The following is a 19535-nucleotide window of genomic DNA, read 5'->3' as shown; positions in this document are numbered from 1 at the left end:
TGTGCAGTCGTCAGAACAGCTGCTGTTGGCGAGTGTCGTATCTGTTCCCAAATGACTTTCTGTCCTTGTTTAGAGTCATAATATCTTACATTCAGCCATGTTTACGTTTTCCCTGGAACATCAAGACTTGTTTACATTTCAGTCTTGACCTTGCATACAACACGTCATCAAATTGTCATTGATGTATTGTAGGCATTAAATATAACTTCTTTATACTTTTTTTTTTTTTTTTTTTTTAAGCCAGCCAACGTCCGTCCCCATGCTAGTTACTCAAGGGTCAGGTTTATTACATTGTTTTACATCAGTACAGGAAATCAAAAATGACCTCAGTATAGTTCTGACACTATAAACATATAAACATAATTTCTGTTCATTATTCTTCTTTATAACTAAAAATGAACGCAGACTATATAAAAGACCTCGGACCATGGGTCGTCTTGTGGACGGTGGCGGGAGCTGTTTCAGTGATCGTGGGGGACGGTGATGAGGAATACACTCCTAAACCAGCTGAAAGTAAGTTTGTAAAGTTTCACCTCCTTTGTGGCATTTATGGATGTAACTGTGCACATTAAATAGATAAAAATGTCTGCTCTTTTCTAAAGTGATTTCTTTTTTTCTACGTCTTAGTCCAATTGTAAGGGCCAGACTGTGTACAAATGTGCCAAGTGCGCCTCAACAAAAACTGCTTTTGTGAATTCCTCTTCATACTGAAAGGTCAGTGGGAGCAAAGGTAGGTTTTGGTTCTTATTCATTGCTTGTGTTTTGTGTTCCTATTGTGTGTTTTTATAGTTCAAAGTAGGCGTCAAGGCGTTAGATTTAGGCCAGTATATAAACTCAATTGATCTCAACCAATCAGCCAACTAAAAGCATAGCAAAGTAGAACTTTTCTCCCGTCCAAACCGGTGCAAGAAATTTATGCATGGATTGAACACAATGTAGATTCTATTAAGTAAAATAAAACAATCAAACATAAAAATGACCAACTCCTAAAACTCTAACTCTAAATTGTCCGTCGGGCGAATGTGAGTGTGAATGTTTGTTGTTCTATATGCGCCCTGTGATTGGTTTACGAACCTGCTTCTTCAACGGAGTCAGCAAGGATCAGCTTCAGTTCCGCCCCAATTGCATGAAAGCACCTGGTGGCTAAACGAGGCACGGCCTCGCTAAATGGTAGCCTAGCTCTTTTATTTAAACAGTTGTAGATTGAGTGGAGGCATCTATTTAGCCTTCATTTGTACAAATCAGCAGCAGACTGAACATAATTATGCCTTGGGGAAAAAAAATGAATAAAAGCAAAAAAATAATAGCTGCATGCGTATTTGCAGGTGATATCAACTGTAGTTTTAATCTGTAATATCACCATTCACCACTAGATGGCTTTGTTGCGCCAATGCTGGGTCTGCTAATTGTTAGTAGATTTGGAATTATATGCAGGACGAACATAGTATCTGTCAATAATATAAAGATTTTGCATGAGTTTATTTTGGTGAATAAATGTGTTGTTTTTTTTTGTCTTATGTGGCCCGGAATAGAACTGATGAAAAATTATAGCCACCTCCAGCATTTAAATGACCCCATCCCTGTATTAGTAGATTAGAGACAGGAACATGATGGATGTGTTCACCAACCAGTAAGAATCCTGAAATTGTAATCCCACCATCACAACGTGTATGATGGAACTCAACTTTGAATGTATGCAAATGACCGCAGTCGGTGTGTTGGCGAGTAATAAACACACAGATGGAACAGTTAAAACCACCTGTCCCACTTTTTTATTTTATTTATTTATTTATTTGTTAATGCTGTTGTCTGCTCTCGTCCCTCTTTATATCTTGTCCAGGATGCAATTCTCACCGTTTCCATGTACAGCCTTGTAGTAGTAGTATTGTAACAAACGGTGTTAAAGAATATGTAGCACAGCTAAAATGCTGCAATAGCATGATGCACTAAGAACAATATAGGATAAGATACCCCCAAAAAATTTTAATGAATGAGAATGTTAACAGAGCAAGAAAAAAAGCACATCATCGTCAAATCGTGACCTGGGTTTTTTATTCTTATCATTTACTCAACTGGGAGGAGTAATTGCTATGAAAGTATGGAAACTCAGTGGCTGTCGCTTCTGGCAAAAATCTGAGAATGCGTTCAGAATCCTGAAAATGATGGAAGTGTTATGTCAAGGTAGGATCATCCTTTTTTGATGATGGCTTCCACACTGATGACGGTTTGAGTCAACACAGATGGCACGCGGAATATTTTCTCTCTCTCGCTCTTTCCAGCCAAATGTTTCCACACAAGACTTGAACTCCGCTGTGCAGTTGACTGAGCGCCACCTCAAGGTTACGTCCGTCTCTTTGCTCAGCGGCAAGCGAAGCGTTTTGCCACATGGCCGAGGTCTGAGGTCGACTGCTTTTTGCGTTGGCTGGGGGGAAAACAGAAATTTTTTTTTTTTTTGATCAAAGTGAAAATCTAAGCGTTGCTCTCTGATGTAGCTTGAAGTTCCATTAGTGATAATCTACAATAATGTTGCTCATTTTTGTCAGGAATTTATTTCCCTCCCTATCTAAGGCAGGAAAAAGCATAATGCAAAGATGGTTGTTTTTGTTTCTTTTGCCTCAAAGTTCCGAGGTTCGGTGTTTGAATGTCAGCGGCCGTGTGCACCGGCTTCTTGCCACATTCAAAATTCATGGTCGCCAGCCAACTTTGACTTTTAAAAAATTTAAGTAAATTTTTTTGGAGTGACTTTTGTGTCTACCGAAGTTATTTAAAGTGGAAGTCAACCTTAAACATTTCTTCGACATTCCGGTTAATATTGCGCTAGTAGAATATGAGTTAAGCAGCAAATCCAGCCATTTTTATTCATCTCAAGGGGCGGCCATTTTGCCACTTACTGTCGACTGAAGATGACATCACAGTTGCTCAGGCAACGACCAAGCTCACCCGTTTTCTGACGCCGCTCTGTGATTGGTTGTCACTGTGATGTCATCTTCAGTCGACAACAAGATGGATTTTGCTGCTTAACTCATATTCCACTAGCACAATAATAACCAGAATACCATATTTAGACTAGTGGGGCTGCATAGAACACATTATTGTCAAAAATTAATAAATAAATTGGGTTGACTTCCCCTTTAAAATACATAACGATCACGTAAGCAATTATAAACGGATCAACTCTCGGGTTCTTAAATCACAACACGACTCTAAATATAACACCTATTGTTTTTTTCTGAGACATATTCAGACGCTCCACCCTCCAAATAGCACGTCATAATCAATAACGCCACAAGAGCAGAAGCCAGGCCAGCTTTGACGGCATTAGTGGGCCTATCACTTTTTCGTCTTCTCCTTCTCCTTGTCCCGTTCCTTGAATGCGTCTGTGCAAGGCTAGCCAGCAGCGCCCAATCCTCCTAATCCCTAATCCAGCGTCTGAGGCCGATTAAGAGGAGCCCTTCAGGGAGGACAGCGGTGGACAAACACTTGATTGCCATAGAGGGAGGGGGGGGGCGACTGGATGTCAGCAATGACTGACGGCTAAATCCTTGAAGGAAGTCCGAGAATCAAAAGGTTATACAGTTTTGTGATGTAATAGAGTTCTTTGCCTCAATAGGCTGATGCATAAATGTATTTTAGTCGGGAGAGGTATTATTATTGTTTTGTGTATTGCAGGCCCTCCAAGGTGCTTTCGACAATACTTGGAGTGAAAAAGGAAAAAAAAGTTCTGTCGCAGTAATACGCTTCCGAAGAGAAGAAATGAATGTTTTTGTGTTTTTACATAAAACTTTGGTTGCCTGGCTGAGTTGACCCGAAACAAATTAGCCACTTTATTTGAAATGGAAGCACTTTGCAAAAACACAATATGGCAGCTCAGAACATTACCGTTAGTAAAATCAAATCCATTTTAAAACTACTAAGTATGTTTAAAAGTGGACTTTGCAGTGATGCTTCTTAAAGTTATTTCTGTGGTAGCACCACACAAAATGGCATTGTTGTCTTTCTTTAACAAATTGTTGTTTATATTTAATACAGAGCACAATTGCTAAATAAAACTACCAAGAAAAAAAATAGCTTGTTAGATTACAGCTCTGCATTAGGCTTGAGGTTGCGGTACGACACCAGATGGCGCTGTTCCTCTTTTCTGGGCTTTTGTTTATATTTAATACAGAGTGCAATTGCTTTTTTTTTTCCTGAATTCAATTACAACTGTCATTAGGGTCAATGCTGACTCTGCCCCACTAGATCCAATAGACTGTGGTGCTGGTTTTCTTCTTTTGCAATATGCATTTCACATTTATAGAGTATAGTAGTGATTCAATTGTCAACGTTTTTTCAGGGAAGACACTTTCTGGGAAAGACTACAATAGACGCTTGAACAGAACATCATCAAAACTTGATGTGGGTGACAAAATTCCTCTACCTGTCGATCCGACAGAACAGCACCAAATCTAAATGTCTACTTTAACCTGTCACTTGTTTCCCCCCTAGTGATTGGCTGGTGACCACTTTCAGAAAGACATAGGCTCCAACTCACCTGCGACAACCTATGGAAAATGGATGGATTGAGGTATGTCCCTGTTCCTGCTGACTCCAACTGCAAAGGTGCCATCTGTTTGGGGAGAGAAAGATGGGGAAAGAGAGCGAGATGGGGAGAGAGAAAATTAGAAAAATGAGAGAAAAATTGGAGAGAAAATGAGAAAAATCAGATAGGTAATGAGAGAGATGGAATGAAAAAGATAAATGATGAGAGAGAGGGAGAAAAAATGAGAGAGAAAATGAAAAAGAAAAATTGGAGAGAAGAGAGAAAATTCAAGGGAAAAAGAAAGAGAAGAAGGAGAGAAAATTAGAGATAAATCAGAGATAAAAAGAGACAAATAGAATGAGAGAAAAAATGAGGGGAAGGGGGAGAAGAGAGAAAGAGAGGGAAGAGATAGAAAAAAGAGAAAATGAAAGAGGGAAGTGAGAGATAAATCAGAGAGAAACAAAGAGAAATGAGAGAGAAAATTAGAGTGAAAATCAGAGAGAGAAAGAGAAAGGGAGAGAGAAAATTAGAGCATCTTTAAGAGAAAATGAGAGGAGAGAGGAATGATAGAGGGATGAGCGAGCATCTATGGTCGTTCTCATCAATGTAGTCAGCCGTTTCTCTCTCTCTCCCTCACTCTCTCTCGCCCTCTATATCGCTTTCTCTCTCTATCCCTTTACCCACACACACACACACACACACACAACGTACCTCCCCTTCCCCATCGTCTGCGTGCGCGCGCCGAGGCTTAGCGCAAGTCCCCGCATACAGAGTGCGGAGTGCGGAGCGAGGCTGTGCGCATCGTCGCTCCTTCTCTTTCTCTTTCCGGATCCCTCCATCCTGCTGTGGGGAAAAAAAAAAAAGTGTACACCGTACAGCTCATTTTCTTGTTTTTCTCGGAGCAATTTTTTTTTCCTCCTCAGTTGGGAATATGTTGCGTGCTCCATCCTCGGACTAAAAGTGTGTGCTGTGGAAGTGACTCGGGAACCAATGGGGGGAATAAAAATGCTGGAAGTTTTGGTGCTCGGATTGCTCCATTGAGTTTGGATTTTGAAGAGGGGGCAACAGGAAAGGCTGAAGCTGAAGCTGAGGCATCGAAGGCAGGCTTGCACGTTTGTTCCCTCCTCCCTCCGCTGCAGCTCGCCGTTTGCGGCTTTCGCGCCTCTCCTCTTGGCCATGATTTAACGCCGGGGATCTCCAGCACTTATTCCCCCTCCTCCTCTTCCTTCTCCTCTTCTTCTCGCATCCTTGTGAAGAGTCGGTTGCTCTTACAGATGGACTAAAAAACAAAAGAAAAAAAACAAATAATCGTCTTTGTCTTGGATTTGCTCTGCTTCTAAATAGGGAGGAGACGATCATCTTGTCTATCCATCGATCTATTTGGACACCATGAGAGTTCTTTGGGCTGTGTTGCTCGTGGCTTTCATCTGGAGCCACGAGTGGAGGTGCGCGCTCTCGGACTCCATCATCCACATCGGTCAGTACCCATTTTTACATACCGCTGTTTTTTTTTTAGGAACATTTTGTCTTGGTTCAGCAACACAAATCACGCATGGTTGCATTCTTCCACTGAAAAAAAAAAAGATGTCTCCTATGCGTCAACTTTCCATTTTAACTTGCACCTGAACTTCAATAGCACGCATCGCCTCACAGAGAGGGGAGGTGTCGTCTCTCTGTGCGGGTTGATCAATATGAAAGACCCGCAGGGTGCGACACATCCGGAATGTCATCGTGATTGATTGCATGGTGGTGAGAACAGGTGTTTTTTTTTTTTTTCTTCAATATTATTCTCAAGGGGATGGCGTGAGAAAATTGCAATGAGGGTACCCATCGCAGGCATCCGCAGTGGCTGGAGAACGGGAGAGAGGAATAAATCACGTCCCGCCGTCTTTGCTGCCTCCAAAGTGTGGCACTGTTGCGTTAGAGCAGGGGTTTGGAACCCAAAGCCCGTGGGTCATATGTGGCCTGCTGGAGCATTTGATCTGGCCTGCAATGTAATTCTAAAAAGCGTTACAAAGGAAACCTCCGCATTTGGAGTGTGATGAGTGCAGTTTGAGGTGGTATAGTGAAGTCGTAGATGCTGGCGGGTGCGCATCATGACTGCACAACTTGAATGGCCTTGGAGACTTAAGAGAGGGAGAGAGATTCGCGAGTGAGTGTGTGGGTGAGACACCATCATGATGATAAGCACCTGTCCATCCATTTGGAAGTGTATATGGACTGCATTCTGTGAGCGGTGAAGATGGCATCTCTATTTTACTGGCTTATTCTGGAATAAGATGACAGCGTGCCGAGGCAAAAACACGGACAATCTGAACCATTTATGGAGCCAATTTAAGAAGGTCCCTAGATGCAGTTTGTCAGGAGTGGGATCACTGTGAGGTCCCGCACGGGGGTGGGCGAACAGGGGTCGGAAATTGCTGTGTGACTTTGCATGCAATATAATTGATTGATGATTAGTCATTACATTCTTGGCATCAGGCAGACTTGCAATATAATATCATGAGATTTTCTCGATTATATAACAAAATCCATATCGTCGCTGCTATGTGAAAAACTATTAAGTCCATTTTTGTTTTTTTCGTTTTTTTTTAAATATATTATTATTATTTTATTTTTTATTTTTTTATGTGTTAGGGATGAAACTGAATGCAGACATCCAAAAATGTAAAAAAAAGAAGGACTTAAGTGTTTTTCACATAGCAGCGACAATATATTAGCACAAAATTAGCTCATAAAATCAAGTAACTTAGTGACATGTTGGCACACTGCAAGATATTTTTCAAAGAATATCATGATACAACCATAACATAAATTAGATCAAAACAAGTTTGAGGAATATTGTCCACTGTTTTGTTTGCACACTCTAAAAATACTGGATTAGTGGTATCACGATACAGTGATACAATATTGAGATTTGGCCAGTCATATCTCAACACTGTACAGCATTTGTGCGATAAACAGTGTAGCGGAAGAAAGTTGTCTGAAAAAATCAGGTAGACTTGTGATTTGTTTGCACGTTTGCAATATGGTTTGAGGATATTTTTGCAGCATATCAGAAAAAAGCTTATTGAAAATATCAAGTAGATTGACTTTACACGTGATATAACAATGTTTTATAAACAGCACAATACAGAAATTACATGATAATCAATTTCTTGTAAGAAAGTTGGCTGAAAGATTAAATAAACGCGTGACATTATCATATCTGCGATATCACAATTTTGCCAGCAATGTTACCAAAGACTTGAGGATTTTTACTAGCCTCTCGATCGAATATTACGGTTGTTTTTTTTCGCAATATCATGGTTCACGTTCACATTTTCAGAATTGTACTTAAATAGCCAATTATTCACTATATTGTGGTATTTTACTGTGATTTTTTTTTTTCCACTGACTGTCACTGCAAAGTAATAAGTCTGAGCCGGGAGGAAAGTGCGTAAAACAAAGAGAATGTCCAAAGTTTGGGATCATTTCACACTTGATAGAACAAGTGAAATTTTCCCATTGACAGCTGCTGGTGCATTTTTTAATTGCTTTACTGAACAAAGGTAACAAGCTCAAATTGAGACCCAAACGCTATGCAGAGTGGCTAATGGTTCAGCCAGTTAACAACCAGCCAACAGTCTAATAATAACAATAATAGACATCATTGTATTTGTTAAGCGCTTTTCATGAGACTCAGACATGTTACAAGAATCTAACTAATCAAAACTAAACAGTCAAAAAGAAAAATGATATAAGTTAACAAAAGTCTACCCTCTCATTTGTTGACATTGACTTCCCTCAACGGGCCAGGTCCCACCCTTTAAAGTCACGCATTCAGTCACAGATAGGCACACACACACTGTAGAAATTGATGATGGCAACCCCAAGTGGACAAAAATAATATGCATGAATCTTTATGAATAATAAAAACATATAATCAATAGCAGGCTTAGTCTGGAATGTAACCGCCATCATAAACAAGGGATTACTGTCATGATCAGGATAATTGATCAATTGTGGGAAAAAAAATGAAAAAATAGTACAGTCCTGCTCACCATTATTGGCACCCACGAAGTTAAAGTACATCATGTGGAATATCTTCAAAAAATGAATCAAGTAAAACATTTTATTTTTTTATGGAGAACTTGCGTTTTATCTGAAAGACCAAATGATTAAAAAATAAATAAATAAATAAATATATATATATATATATATATATATATATAAATTAAAACTATAAATAATGGACGGAAATAATATAACTCACCTTTGGTAAATCACAAATTAGAATTCCCTGTTTTAAATTGTCTGTGCCCAATTGACGTGAATTAACCAATAAACGATGACTTTGATGTTTTAAAAAGCCACCATTTTATCCCTTTTCCTTTGTCACAACCGCGTAAACAACGGAGCTGTCTTAGGACATCACAAGTGTGATAATTCACAAATGCAAGACCTCCAAAGGGTATAGAGCCATCTCCAAAGACTTTGGTAGCCCTGTTTCAGCAGTGCGTAATGTTATCAAGAAGTTTGACGAGCACAGAACTGCCAAGACTATCCATGGACGTGGTCTTTAACGGTTGGTGCGAATGGTGGAAAAAAAAAACACCACGTTAAACATCCAAAGACCTGAAAGCCAACCTGGAACAGTCTGGGATCATTTTTTCAAGAAGCACCATATGGCGCAAACTGAACCAAAAACAGGGCTTCATGAGTGAAGACCATTCCTGAGACAGACATAAAAAAAAGAATGGCATACCTTTGCCAAGGAGTACCTGGACAAACTCCAATTATTTGGGGAAAATGGGAAAAAGCTTTTGGGCAATGCTAATGCTAACGCTAACAGTCAGTTTACAGACGGGGCAATGAAGCTTCCAAGGAAAAGAACATCCTCCCGACAGTTATGCATGGTGGAGGATCCATCATTCTGTGGGGCTGCTTTGCTACATCTGGTAATGGACGCCTTGATCGTATCACGGGAATCATGAAGTCAGAGACATTCTAGGGGGACATGTCCTACCAAGTGTTAGACAACTTGGTTTGAGTCAAAGGTGTCCTCCAGCAAGACAAAGACCCAAAGCACATAGGAATAGTTAAAAAGGAAAACAAATACTGTTTTAAAATGTCCAGCAATGATTCCTGATCTCGATCCGATTGAAAATCTACGAAAAAGAAACCTGTAAACATTCAAGAGCTTGAACAATTTGCAAAGGAAGAGTTGGTGGAAAATAGCAGCGGAGAAGTGCAAGAAGCTTCGAGACGTCTTCCGAGAAACGTTTGGAAGCTGTCATCACTGCCAAAAGGTGTGCAACCAAATATCAGAGACGGGCGCCATTATTGCTGCACATGCAGTGTTTTCTATTTCCTCTTTGGAATTACATTATGTAAGTTGAAAAACAATTTCCTTTGTTGAATTACTTTTGACATCCAATTAAAAAGTCATGATGATATACGTTTGGCACATTTCCGTTCCAAAAATGAAGGAGTGCCAATAACAGTGAGCAGGACTGTGACGTCATACAATGATTATAATCAAACCGTTGAAAGAATCAAACTACTTCGTAACACATTGGCAACATCTTGGTATAATTTCAACAATGATATCAAGACCGCATTTGTAAATAATGTACGTATTGGACATAAAAGTGCTCCGATGATCTTAAATTGGCGTTCTTAAAGAGTAATTGCATAGATTTCATGCTACATTAAGAGAGGCTTGATTTGGGCTAGCATTGACTTGTTAGCAGAGGAGGGCAGCAGGATCCTTCCCCCACAATCGTGCCGCAGCGAGTTGAGGCAGACATCTGTAATCCAGCAGTTGAGCGGATCACCATGTGACTCTCTGGTCTGATCTCAGCAGCAGCGGCGACGTGTTCTGCAAGTGTTTCACCGCACGACCTGGAAACCTCATCCTTCTGGCACACTAACATAGGCGTGTTAAAGCTCTTGGTTAGAGACACAGTATGCGACCTTTTCCTGTAGGCTTACCAACGCCAAGGCAGCACTGAAAGCCGGTCGAGGTCGACCGAGTGTGTATTTGATGATGTATATATCATATATATCAACATATAGGTCAGACGATGAATGTCAAATTTGACAACTTGTATAGTGGATGGATCAAACGGAATTTGCTACTTTGTCGGGTTTTTGTGCCACTGGTTGCTACTGGATATTTTTTAGCCTGCAACATTAGCATTAGTGCGCTAACTTTAGCGGTGAGACACTTGGAAAAATGGTGACACATTGCTGAGTCTTGAAAAGTTGAAGATTCTGAATCTAGATCAACATTTTTAATCATTCCGAAGTCTTACTCCACATTTTCATTGATTTTCATCCAAAGTTGCTCACACTCCGTGTGTTTTACAAACATGATCTGGTTTTTATTCTATAATATTTGTTGGTAGAAAAAGAGTTTACGGGACTTCCAGAAGCTACATTGCAACATTTCATCAAAACTAAATACACTGCAACACATAAATACACAGTAAATAAATGTAAACTGTAAATAAATAAATACACTGCAACATTTCATGAAAAAGTTGTTTTTGAGTTTTGTTTTGGTCCTGATTTATGAATCTCGAGATCCAAAGTTAATCACTTCATCTCTGTGCGTCACATTCAAGGCAAAGTCAAAGATGTTTTAAATTATCCATAAATGTCATTTTTCCTACAAATAAACAGGCTTCTTTTTTTATATGAAATCCTACCAAATAAGTCATTCCTTTTCTGTCTTATTTGTGCAAACCAGTTTTTTTTATGAAGTCATGGAAAAGCCTTGTGTGCTGGTTTATTGAACACGAGTCACATTTATTCCCTCCCTACTTACGACTCATTGAAGCAGTGCATTACGGGCCTCTTGCATAAACAAATGTGAGCGCAACCTGGTTTGACTTATTTGATTTCACTTCTTGCTTTCTCTTTTTTTTCCCTCGGCCACTTTGCCTCATGATCAATAGTTCATTTCATTGCTCGGCAAACGTCCTTTGAATCCCGACAAAAGGTTATCAACGACAAAAAAAGAAAAACCCAAAACAATACTGTCTCTCTCCTTCCCCGGCCAATCCATCTATTCCTGCCTGCTCAGCACAGTGGCCGTCAGCTACAGTGCACGAGAGGATTGCTTTTTCTCACAAGTGTTACAAGGAAATGGACGTGACACTGAGGAGCATGTCGGGATTTCAGCACAAACCTCTTTACTCCACTCTGACCTGTGTGTGTGTGTGTGTGAGAGTGAGAGAGAGTGCGCATGTTGACTTAGAACTGCATGACAAAGGTAAAAAAAAAGAAAAAAAGAAAGAAGCATAGCCCGGAGGCGCATCACATTGACATGTCAAAAGTAATCCCTCTTTAATCTCTTTGTTGCTGCTAAAGATGGATTGAGGGAAGGCGAGGCCAAACTGATGTATATCAAAGGGGATTGGGGGGGCCGGGGGAGAATTTGTGCACCCCTTGGCTGTATTTAGACACTTTTTCACCCCTAAATTTAATCTCGGCACCCCTACTGTAGCTATAACACTGGTGTGAATACTTAGTGTAATGCGTGTGGTTATTTTCTCACAGTTTTTCGAACTCCACGCTCAACTAGCCAGTTAAGCACAGTTGACACTCAACGACACGGAAAGCACTGCAAGAGCTAACTTGTTAGCATTCATGTTACTCGTTTGAATAAAATGCTTTTTATGATGCAAATCAGCTGCTCGGAATGCAGATTTGGTATCAAGAGTTCACTGAGGGTTGAAGATTGTGAGTACAGAAACCTGTGCGGGTCAAAAAGTCCTTTGGTCAAGCCTCCCATTAGAAATACTGAACTTGTAATGAGTTATCAATAATATTGACTAACGCCTCGAGCCTAAAACAGGTTCATTTAATCGTCTCTGATTATTTATTCGGAATACATTTTACACACGGCACTTAGTGTGGGCAGACTGATCGTAAAATAGCAGGACCGTGATACCAGCCTTCCTGATATCATTTTAGGCTGTAGCCTGAGACGGGCCCAATATTTAAAAAAAAAAAAAAAATCTCATTATTCTTTGAGGTAATTTGAATCAGTACAATTAACTCATTCACTGCGATTGACGGCTATAGACGTAAAAAATTCACTTGAACGATTTCTTAGTTTCACATTTTTTTCCACTTTTGTTAACGAGAGTATGAAAACCTAGGAAAAAAATGCATTGTTAACTGGTGAAGTCATGTGATTAAATACAATTAAAAAATGTAATTGCCTAATGCCCCCCCCACCCCCCCCAAAAAAAAAGATTAATAAAAATTAGGGGCGTCAGACGATTTAATGTTTTTATTGTAATTAATCAAATGACTTCAATAATTAACTCACTATTAATTGCACATTTTAATGTACAATAAAAAAAATTCTAGGTTTTCATACTCTTGTTAACAAAAGTAGAAAAAAAATGTGAAACTAATAGAAATAGTATTAATATTGAATTTTTTACGTCAATGGCAGTGAATGAGTTAAGATGGGCGGATCGATACTGAAATAGCAAGATGCCGATACCAGGCTTCCTGATACTGTTTTAGGCTCTAGCCTTTGTTCCATAATAAAAAGTAAGTGATTCTTCATTCTGAATTACTTTAACTCCTTGTAACGTTCTGATATTTGAATCAATTACCTGGGTGAAAAAGCAATATTGAACTTTTTAAAAACAAATTTTCAATGACCAAATTCTGCAGACACTGACGACCAGAGGGTGAATGGCCCATATGGGCTGAGTATAGATGGGTCAAACCACGATTGGCCATGTGTTCCATTATAAAAGTCGAATTTGCAACGAGTTATCAATAATATCGACTTGCGGCTCATGCCTCAAACACTTCAATTATAATAGTCTATTCTGAATCATTTTTAGATCCTGCAATTAGTGGCGGGCCGATCGATGCTAAAATAGCAAAGTAGCGATGCAATGAGCCTTACCAATAGGTACGAGCCCAATACAGGTCACAGATCGTTAACACAGAATCTATTTTTAGACTCTCCAACTCGTGTTGGGAGGTTGCAGTCTGAATATACTTCTTTAAAAAAACTTAGATTTGTTGACACGGTCTCAATATGCTGAATGAGTTTTCAAAATCTTTAATAGCCTGACGGTGGTATGAAGTTCTATTGCACCTCCCTCCGATGTGGTTTCAAGTGATTGGAGCTAGCCGGCTGGCATCCCCCTCCATCGTGATCGGCATGCAGGCAAGGAGTGTTGCGGCGGAGGGGAGGCAATGGACTCGGCTCGTGTGCCTGCGCGCGTCGTGTGCTGCATGGCAATGGCCCCCCACCCATCCCCCTCACCCATCTTCCTCACTTTTGCTTTATGAGGGCCGCTTGTATTGACTCGCAGACAGATCGGGCGAGTGAGTGGCGGTGTGTTGCCTCTTGATTAGTTACACTGCTTGATTTATGCAGTCACATGAAATCCTCGCTACGCGGTCCACATTTTATTATTTTTTGCCTTGTACCGCATGTATTGGAAGAAGTTGCTTTCTCATTCACGCTACTATCATTTTGCATCATTCGCTTATCTCAGTTTGATATTTCCGTTGTGCACAACTTCCCATCATAGTTGCTCACATGTTGCAAATGCCAAGTGCGTAGAATATTGAAATGAGCAAGAAATGGCAACAGCGGAGAGACATTTATTAGATCTGCTTTTGTTTTATGGCCTGCTGCAGTATAGAGCTCCTATCCATTTTCTTAACAGTATTGTGTCTGGGGTCACGAGGAAGCTGGATCCCAGTGAATCCCTCGTCAATCTCCTGTTATTGATGGAAAGAGAAGACATTGTATAGTGTGAACGCACCGAATGCAGCATACAAGGCCTGCTGTCCTACTTCGAATAAACATCGAGCGCACAAGAATAACCTTGGATAATGAGCCACTTGCTGCTTCAGCAGCCTAAAGACAGATGATGACATCATGATAACAGCTGGTTGCTTATTGGTGGAACGGATTCATCATGAATGCAAGTGTAACATTATGCACGGTTATTCTCTTCTGTCTGCACTTTGCTGGGGACAAATGGGCCCCATTTACCATGCACGGGGTCCACGTTTGACTATTACACCCATGGCTAATTCTTCAATGAAACACTCATGTTTATCTTTTCTAATGTACTGTCTGTAGAAAATACTGAAGAAACACACATGTCTTTTTCCAGGTTCATACTGTGCCCCTCCCCCCTTTAAAGCAGCAGAGGCCTTGTTTTTCCCCTTTCCCCCTTCATTTTCTTTTCTTTACTTTTCTCATCTAAGAAAGTTGGGGCATCCCGGTCTGTCTACCTGTCTGTGCATTGGACAGCTTGTCACTGTGAAGCCAAATTCTTTTTGGTTTTCATACAGTACTTAGTCAATTAAGACTTTACAAATCTGATTATCTTTAGTTCATCGCTTGGAAGAAAGAGGAGAAATTGCACTGTACAAAAGCATCAAACGTTGATTTGCTGTATAAAATAATGTTTTATAATTTTGAACACATCCCGGGATAGTGAGCCCCATGCTGCTTCACATTACTAGTTACATGATTAGAGTTGCAAAACTTTTTCTTTTTTGAGAGAGTTACAAAACTAACCTCTTTGGCCACTTTGCTGTGGTTATTATGACTGTGTTATTGGTTGGGTCATTGAGTCATATGTGACTGTTTTTGGGTTGAATCGTGGGGTCATTGTGTTATGATGTCAGTTGTTTATTCAGTTACTATGTCCCTTATGATGATAATGTACGAGTCTCTCTTAGTTTGTCTAGTCTTAGGCAGTTACTATGTTCCTTATAGTGATAATGTGATTAATGTGGTCAGTTGCCATGTGCCTGTATTTGTCATTTGTTATATACGCCTTTATTCTGTCATATAGAATTGTGAGAGCTAGCGAGAGTTACTGAATGATTTTTATCAGTGCGTCAAGGTTTCTTAACTGAGGTTTTCGTTCAGTCGAGGTTTCATATCCCTACGCTTGCATGCAAGCTGGTCTTCTGTGTTCGGGATTGCTTGCATGCGTCCAGCCATGCTCTCGCTCTCAATCAAGGTTTCTCAGTCAAAGCTGTTGTTACTTTGTATTTTTGTATCTAAAAGCTCTCTGTTTCCCAACTCCCCTGTCTTGTCTCATGACAGTGGTAACCTTTTAATCTCATCTGCTGGGAAGTAAGTACAGCAAAGGTTTGCTCTCCTCCGTTGTCGTAGAGACGATTCTCATTCTCATTCTGAATGAATGCGGTTTGAACCCCAAACAGATCCGATTTGGGCTCCACAGTTGAAGAATGGACACAAGTGGGCCTCATTTGCCATACAGTACGCCAAGCAATGAGCAGGGTGTGAATTTATGCATTAGTGAAGGTGTAAATGGAAGAAGTCCTTGCTTGTGGTGAGGACATTAAGCTTTCATTTCCGTGCAAACGTGTGGCCTAGTGCTCCACAGAGTGGCTTAGTCGCGCATAGAGACCCGAGTCATGTCAATGCCTCCACAACCAGCTCGTGTAAATTTCAGCATGCAACCCATGAACGCAACACATGAGCGGCGGCTGCCAGGCGCCGTGTATTAATGTCACATTTTTTGAGTTATGCGTCTGTGAGTGCTGACAGACGCGCCGGTCTGCGCTATCTTTGACCGGGAAGATTTAGCACCTCATATGTCGGGATGATTGTATGCCAATGTTTCTTTTTTTTTTTTTTCTCCCTCCCATGTGTGCATGATTCAGAGGTGGAAAAAAAAAAAGCATCCGGTTCAAGTAACATCATGTGGTTTCTTGTGAGTGCTGCGACGTCTGGTGAAGCCAAGCGACAGACGTGTGTGTGTGTGTGTGTGTGTCTGTACTCGTTGGGGCACATCTCTTCAGCGGGCCACGGAGGGGAAAAAGAGACAGAGGCGGTCTGACGTGGCGGCGCCGCCAGAAGCGCGATTGTCGGAAAGGCTGCGGCTGCGTTTGTAGTCATCCTCGCTCGCCGATGAAGGCGCACCATCGCCGGGCGACGGTCGCTGATGCGGATGGACGAGCCCGGACGGCCGAGGCTCTTGTTACCTGGCGTTTGTGTTCTGTACTTGCGCTAGACTGTGAACACTCACGCAAGAATGGAGGTAGTCTCAGTTATCCGCTGTAGAGGAAAGATATTGGATGTATTGATGTTGACAAGCTTATATTTCTCAACAAGATTGGGTGTCAACATTTTACAGTATGTGGCATGTAAAATTAATGGCTAAATCGGCATTAGGGATGGGTTAAATATTTTATGATATGCTACTAAACAGAACTACTTTTTTGTTGGGGGGTTTTCAATAATGACAATACAGTCTTGTCTTTGTTCGTGAGTGTGTGAAATGAATAATTAATCATGTCTTGAAGCAATTGAGGCTTAATGGAGTGCATTACAAGAAGAGGCCCTGTTGATTCAGTCAGTTCGGTTGGGGTATGTGCCTTACGGTTTGTGTAGTGATCAGTTCAGGGTGTAACGTGCTTCTCGCAGTTCAACCTGAATGAGGCTAAGCTGTACAGTAAACGTCTGAATGGATGACAAAATGGCATCGCACCCCATGGATTGACATATGTATCAAATTATGATTTATTTCATTGGGAAGTCAATCGTAAACATTTCTTGACAATAATGTTATATCTGACCTCAATAGTCTAAACATGCCATTCTGATTAATAATACATTTGTGGAGTTATGCAGCAAAATCCAGCCGTTTTAATACATCTCAGGGGGCGTCCATCTTGACACTTGCTGTCGACTGAAGATGACATCACCGTAGCTCAGGGCTCAGGCAACGGCCAATCACAGCTCACCTGTTTTCTGAAGCTGAGCTGTGATTGCTTCTCACCTGAGACGTGAGTAACCATGATGTCATTAAATGTCAAAAATGATCTTGATAAAAACTGCAGGATTTTGCTGCTTAACTCGTAGTACTGTCAATAATTTTTTTGGGGTGGTTGACTTGATCTGTGAGAGATCACACAAAAACCTCTTTCTAATGTGCTTTTGTTTTAAATTCCATTTTATCGTCCAACATTAACATTGTTAATCACACCTCAAATATTTTTCAAAATAACATTGGAGTTTTGTCCTAACACACATAAAGTCTATATCACTGAACCAACATTAATGGAGTAGTAAAGTTATACAGTAAATATTTGCATGAAAAAAACAATTAAGCCAATATCTTAACTTGCGGTTGGCTTGTACACAGGAACAGATGCAAATGATTTCATTGCTTGACACTCATAAATACTGTAGATTGTGATCATCCTATACGGAGGACCCACTGTAATTCTTCCTGGTTCCGCGCAGTTACTTGCCGCGAGAAATTTCATTGAACACAAGTGCAATTAAACTGGCAGACAATGAATGTCCGCAAAGGCTAGGACAGGGGGGGGGGGGGGGGGGACTGACAGACCCAAACCCAGATAAAGTCTTGCATTACAAACGGGAACTTCATCGGATTACCATTACATAAGTGCAAAGTGTCATTTGCATTCCTTCTTAGGCAACACTTGACCTTTAGCGCGAGGTTAGCAAACAAATACGAGTAGCTACTCATAATATGCCACCACGATTGCACGCATGCCAAGTTTCATTTTCCAACTGTTTCAAGAGCGGAGCGGAGACATTCTCCCATCACACGCTAATTATTGCCTCTTAATTAATCACACTTTGGCAATTCAAATTCAAATGTGAGACTTTTTGTTAATACCAATTGTACACAGCTAGTCGACAATCACGACGATTGTCGCTATACATCCCCCGCATGCACTCTTTAGGCTTTGAGCATGTCCTGTATGTGTCTAAGCCTGCTGCTCATCTATTCTTCATGCGTTACATTTGTGCAACCGAATGAATATTTACAGCTTCTAGCTTTGCTTGTTCTAGTCAAACGTGCAGCAAAGCGGCCAAAGGGTGCCCTGAATGTGCATTAAGTGGCTTTCACGTGTGGTCTTTGTATACGGTATGTACAATAAGTGTCTCGCTCATGCATGTGCGCCAATGAGAGCCTGTTCATGCATTAAGCATGGCACTTCTTTAAAAAATGCTCGTTGGCGAGCAGTAACTCCAGGCGGGAAACCATACATGTGTGGGCGTGTGGGGGTCCTCATGCATGCGTGTGTGTGTGTGTGTGTGTGTGTGTGAGGGTAATTGTGTAATTTGCTGGCAGCCCACTCAATGCGCTGAATTCTTTCCACGAGAGCCAATGGTGGCCATGCGGCTTTTTGTAGCACAGTGCTAGAAATGACACATTGCGCGAGGAATATTGCCTTATTAATATCTACTTAAGTGATTCATTGGACAGTAAAACATGGAGATGTTGCCAGAAGATTTTTGTTGGAGTGTCACAAACACAAGCATATATTTTATACGATATCAACGCCAGCTTTTGTTTTTAAACACACTGCAATGAACTACATCCTTCACCATCAGGTCTCATGTTAATCCCTCCGCCATGTTTACTGATGTAATATAAAAGCCTAATGTGGACGTTTACGACTGAGCAATTACCAAAGATAAATGACAGTTAGGGGACGGAATCATGTTAGAAGCAAATGTGTACTGTAAAGGCACTCTGACAACACTATTTTTTTTAAATACCTCCTAGCATGTTATTGCTGAAAACAAAAATAATAATAGTAATCCTTTTGACTTCCTTACAAAATGTAAAATTGTTAAAAATGATAACTGTTAGTGTATAGGTTTCAAGAAAGAAAAAAACAAGACGAACAAAATGCTTTGGTAATGAAAAAACTAAAACAAACAAACAGCTAAATTTAGGTTCTTGGGTGCTGATTAATTGTGAAAGCCAGTTAATACACACTTCTGGAAGAAAAAAAAACATGTTAAAATAACTTAAATACTGTATATGTTATTAATAATTAATGATGTTAATCAAAGTGAAGACACTGAACTTGTTAATTATTTCTCACAATAATGTAATCATTGCTACGATATTGTGAGTTTAGTTTCATTGGTGAGCTATTTTTAGTTCAGTCCTGCGGCCAACTCATGTGATCCTTTGGGCTAATCATGTTGGTGAGCCCTGCTATG

General features: G+C 40.5%; 1 protein-coding gene and 1 long non-coding RNA gene across 2 annotated transcripts in view; one reads left to right on the top strand and one right to left on the bottom strand.

The window, feature by feature from the left end:
- Positions 1 to 429: 429 nt before the first annotated feature.
- Positions 430 to 19535, top strand: part of grid2 (glutamate receptor, ionotropic, delta 2) — a 437970-nt gene continuing 418864 nt past the window's right edge. Inside the window, exons 1-5 of the mRNA XM_077561716.1 lie at positions 430 to 513; positions 628 to 730; positions 4334 to 4395; positions 4486 to 4564; positions 5864 to 5996. Coding sequence (XP_077417842.1) covers positions 4544 to 4564; positions 5864 to 5996 — 154 coding nt within the window. The 5' untranslated portion in view covers positions 430 to 513; positions 628 to 730; positions 4334 to 4395; positions 4486 to 4543. The remainder of the gene's footprint in view (positions 514 to 627; positions 731 to 4333; positions 4396 to 4485; positions 4565 to 5863; positions 5997 to 19535) is intronic.
- On the bottom strand, positions 2085 to 6191 carry LOC144049091 (uncharacterized). The gene is made up of 3 exons (XR_013293475.1): positions 5231 to 6191; positions 4532 to 4606; positions 2085 to 2422 (listed from the first exon to the last, which is right to left on the bottom strand). It is a non-coding gene; the product is annotated as an uncharacterized LOC144049091 (long non-coding RNA).

Source organism: Vanacampus margaritifer, chromosome 3 (genome assembly GCF_051991255.1).
Source record: "Vanacampus margaritifer isolate UIUO_Vmar chromosome 3, RoL_Vmar_1.0, whole genome shotgun sequence".
Classification (NCBI taxonomy): Eukaryota; Metazoa; Chordata; class Actinopteri; order Syngnathiformes; family Syngnathidae; genus Vanacampus; species Vanacampus margaritifer.
This window is presented reverse-complemented; position numbering and strand designations above follow the sequence as displayed.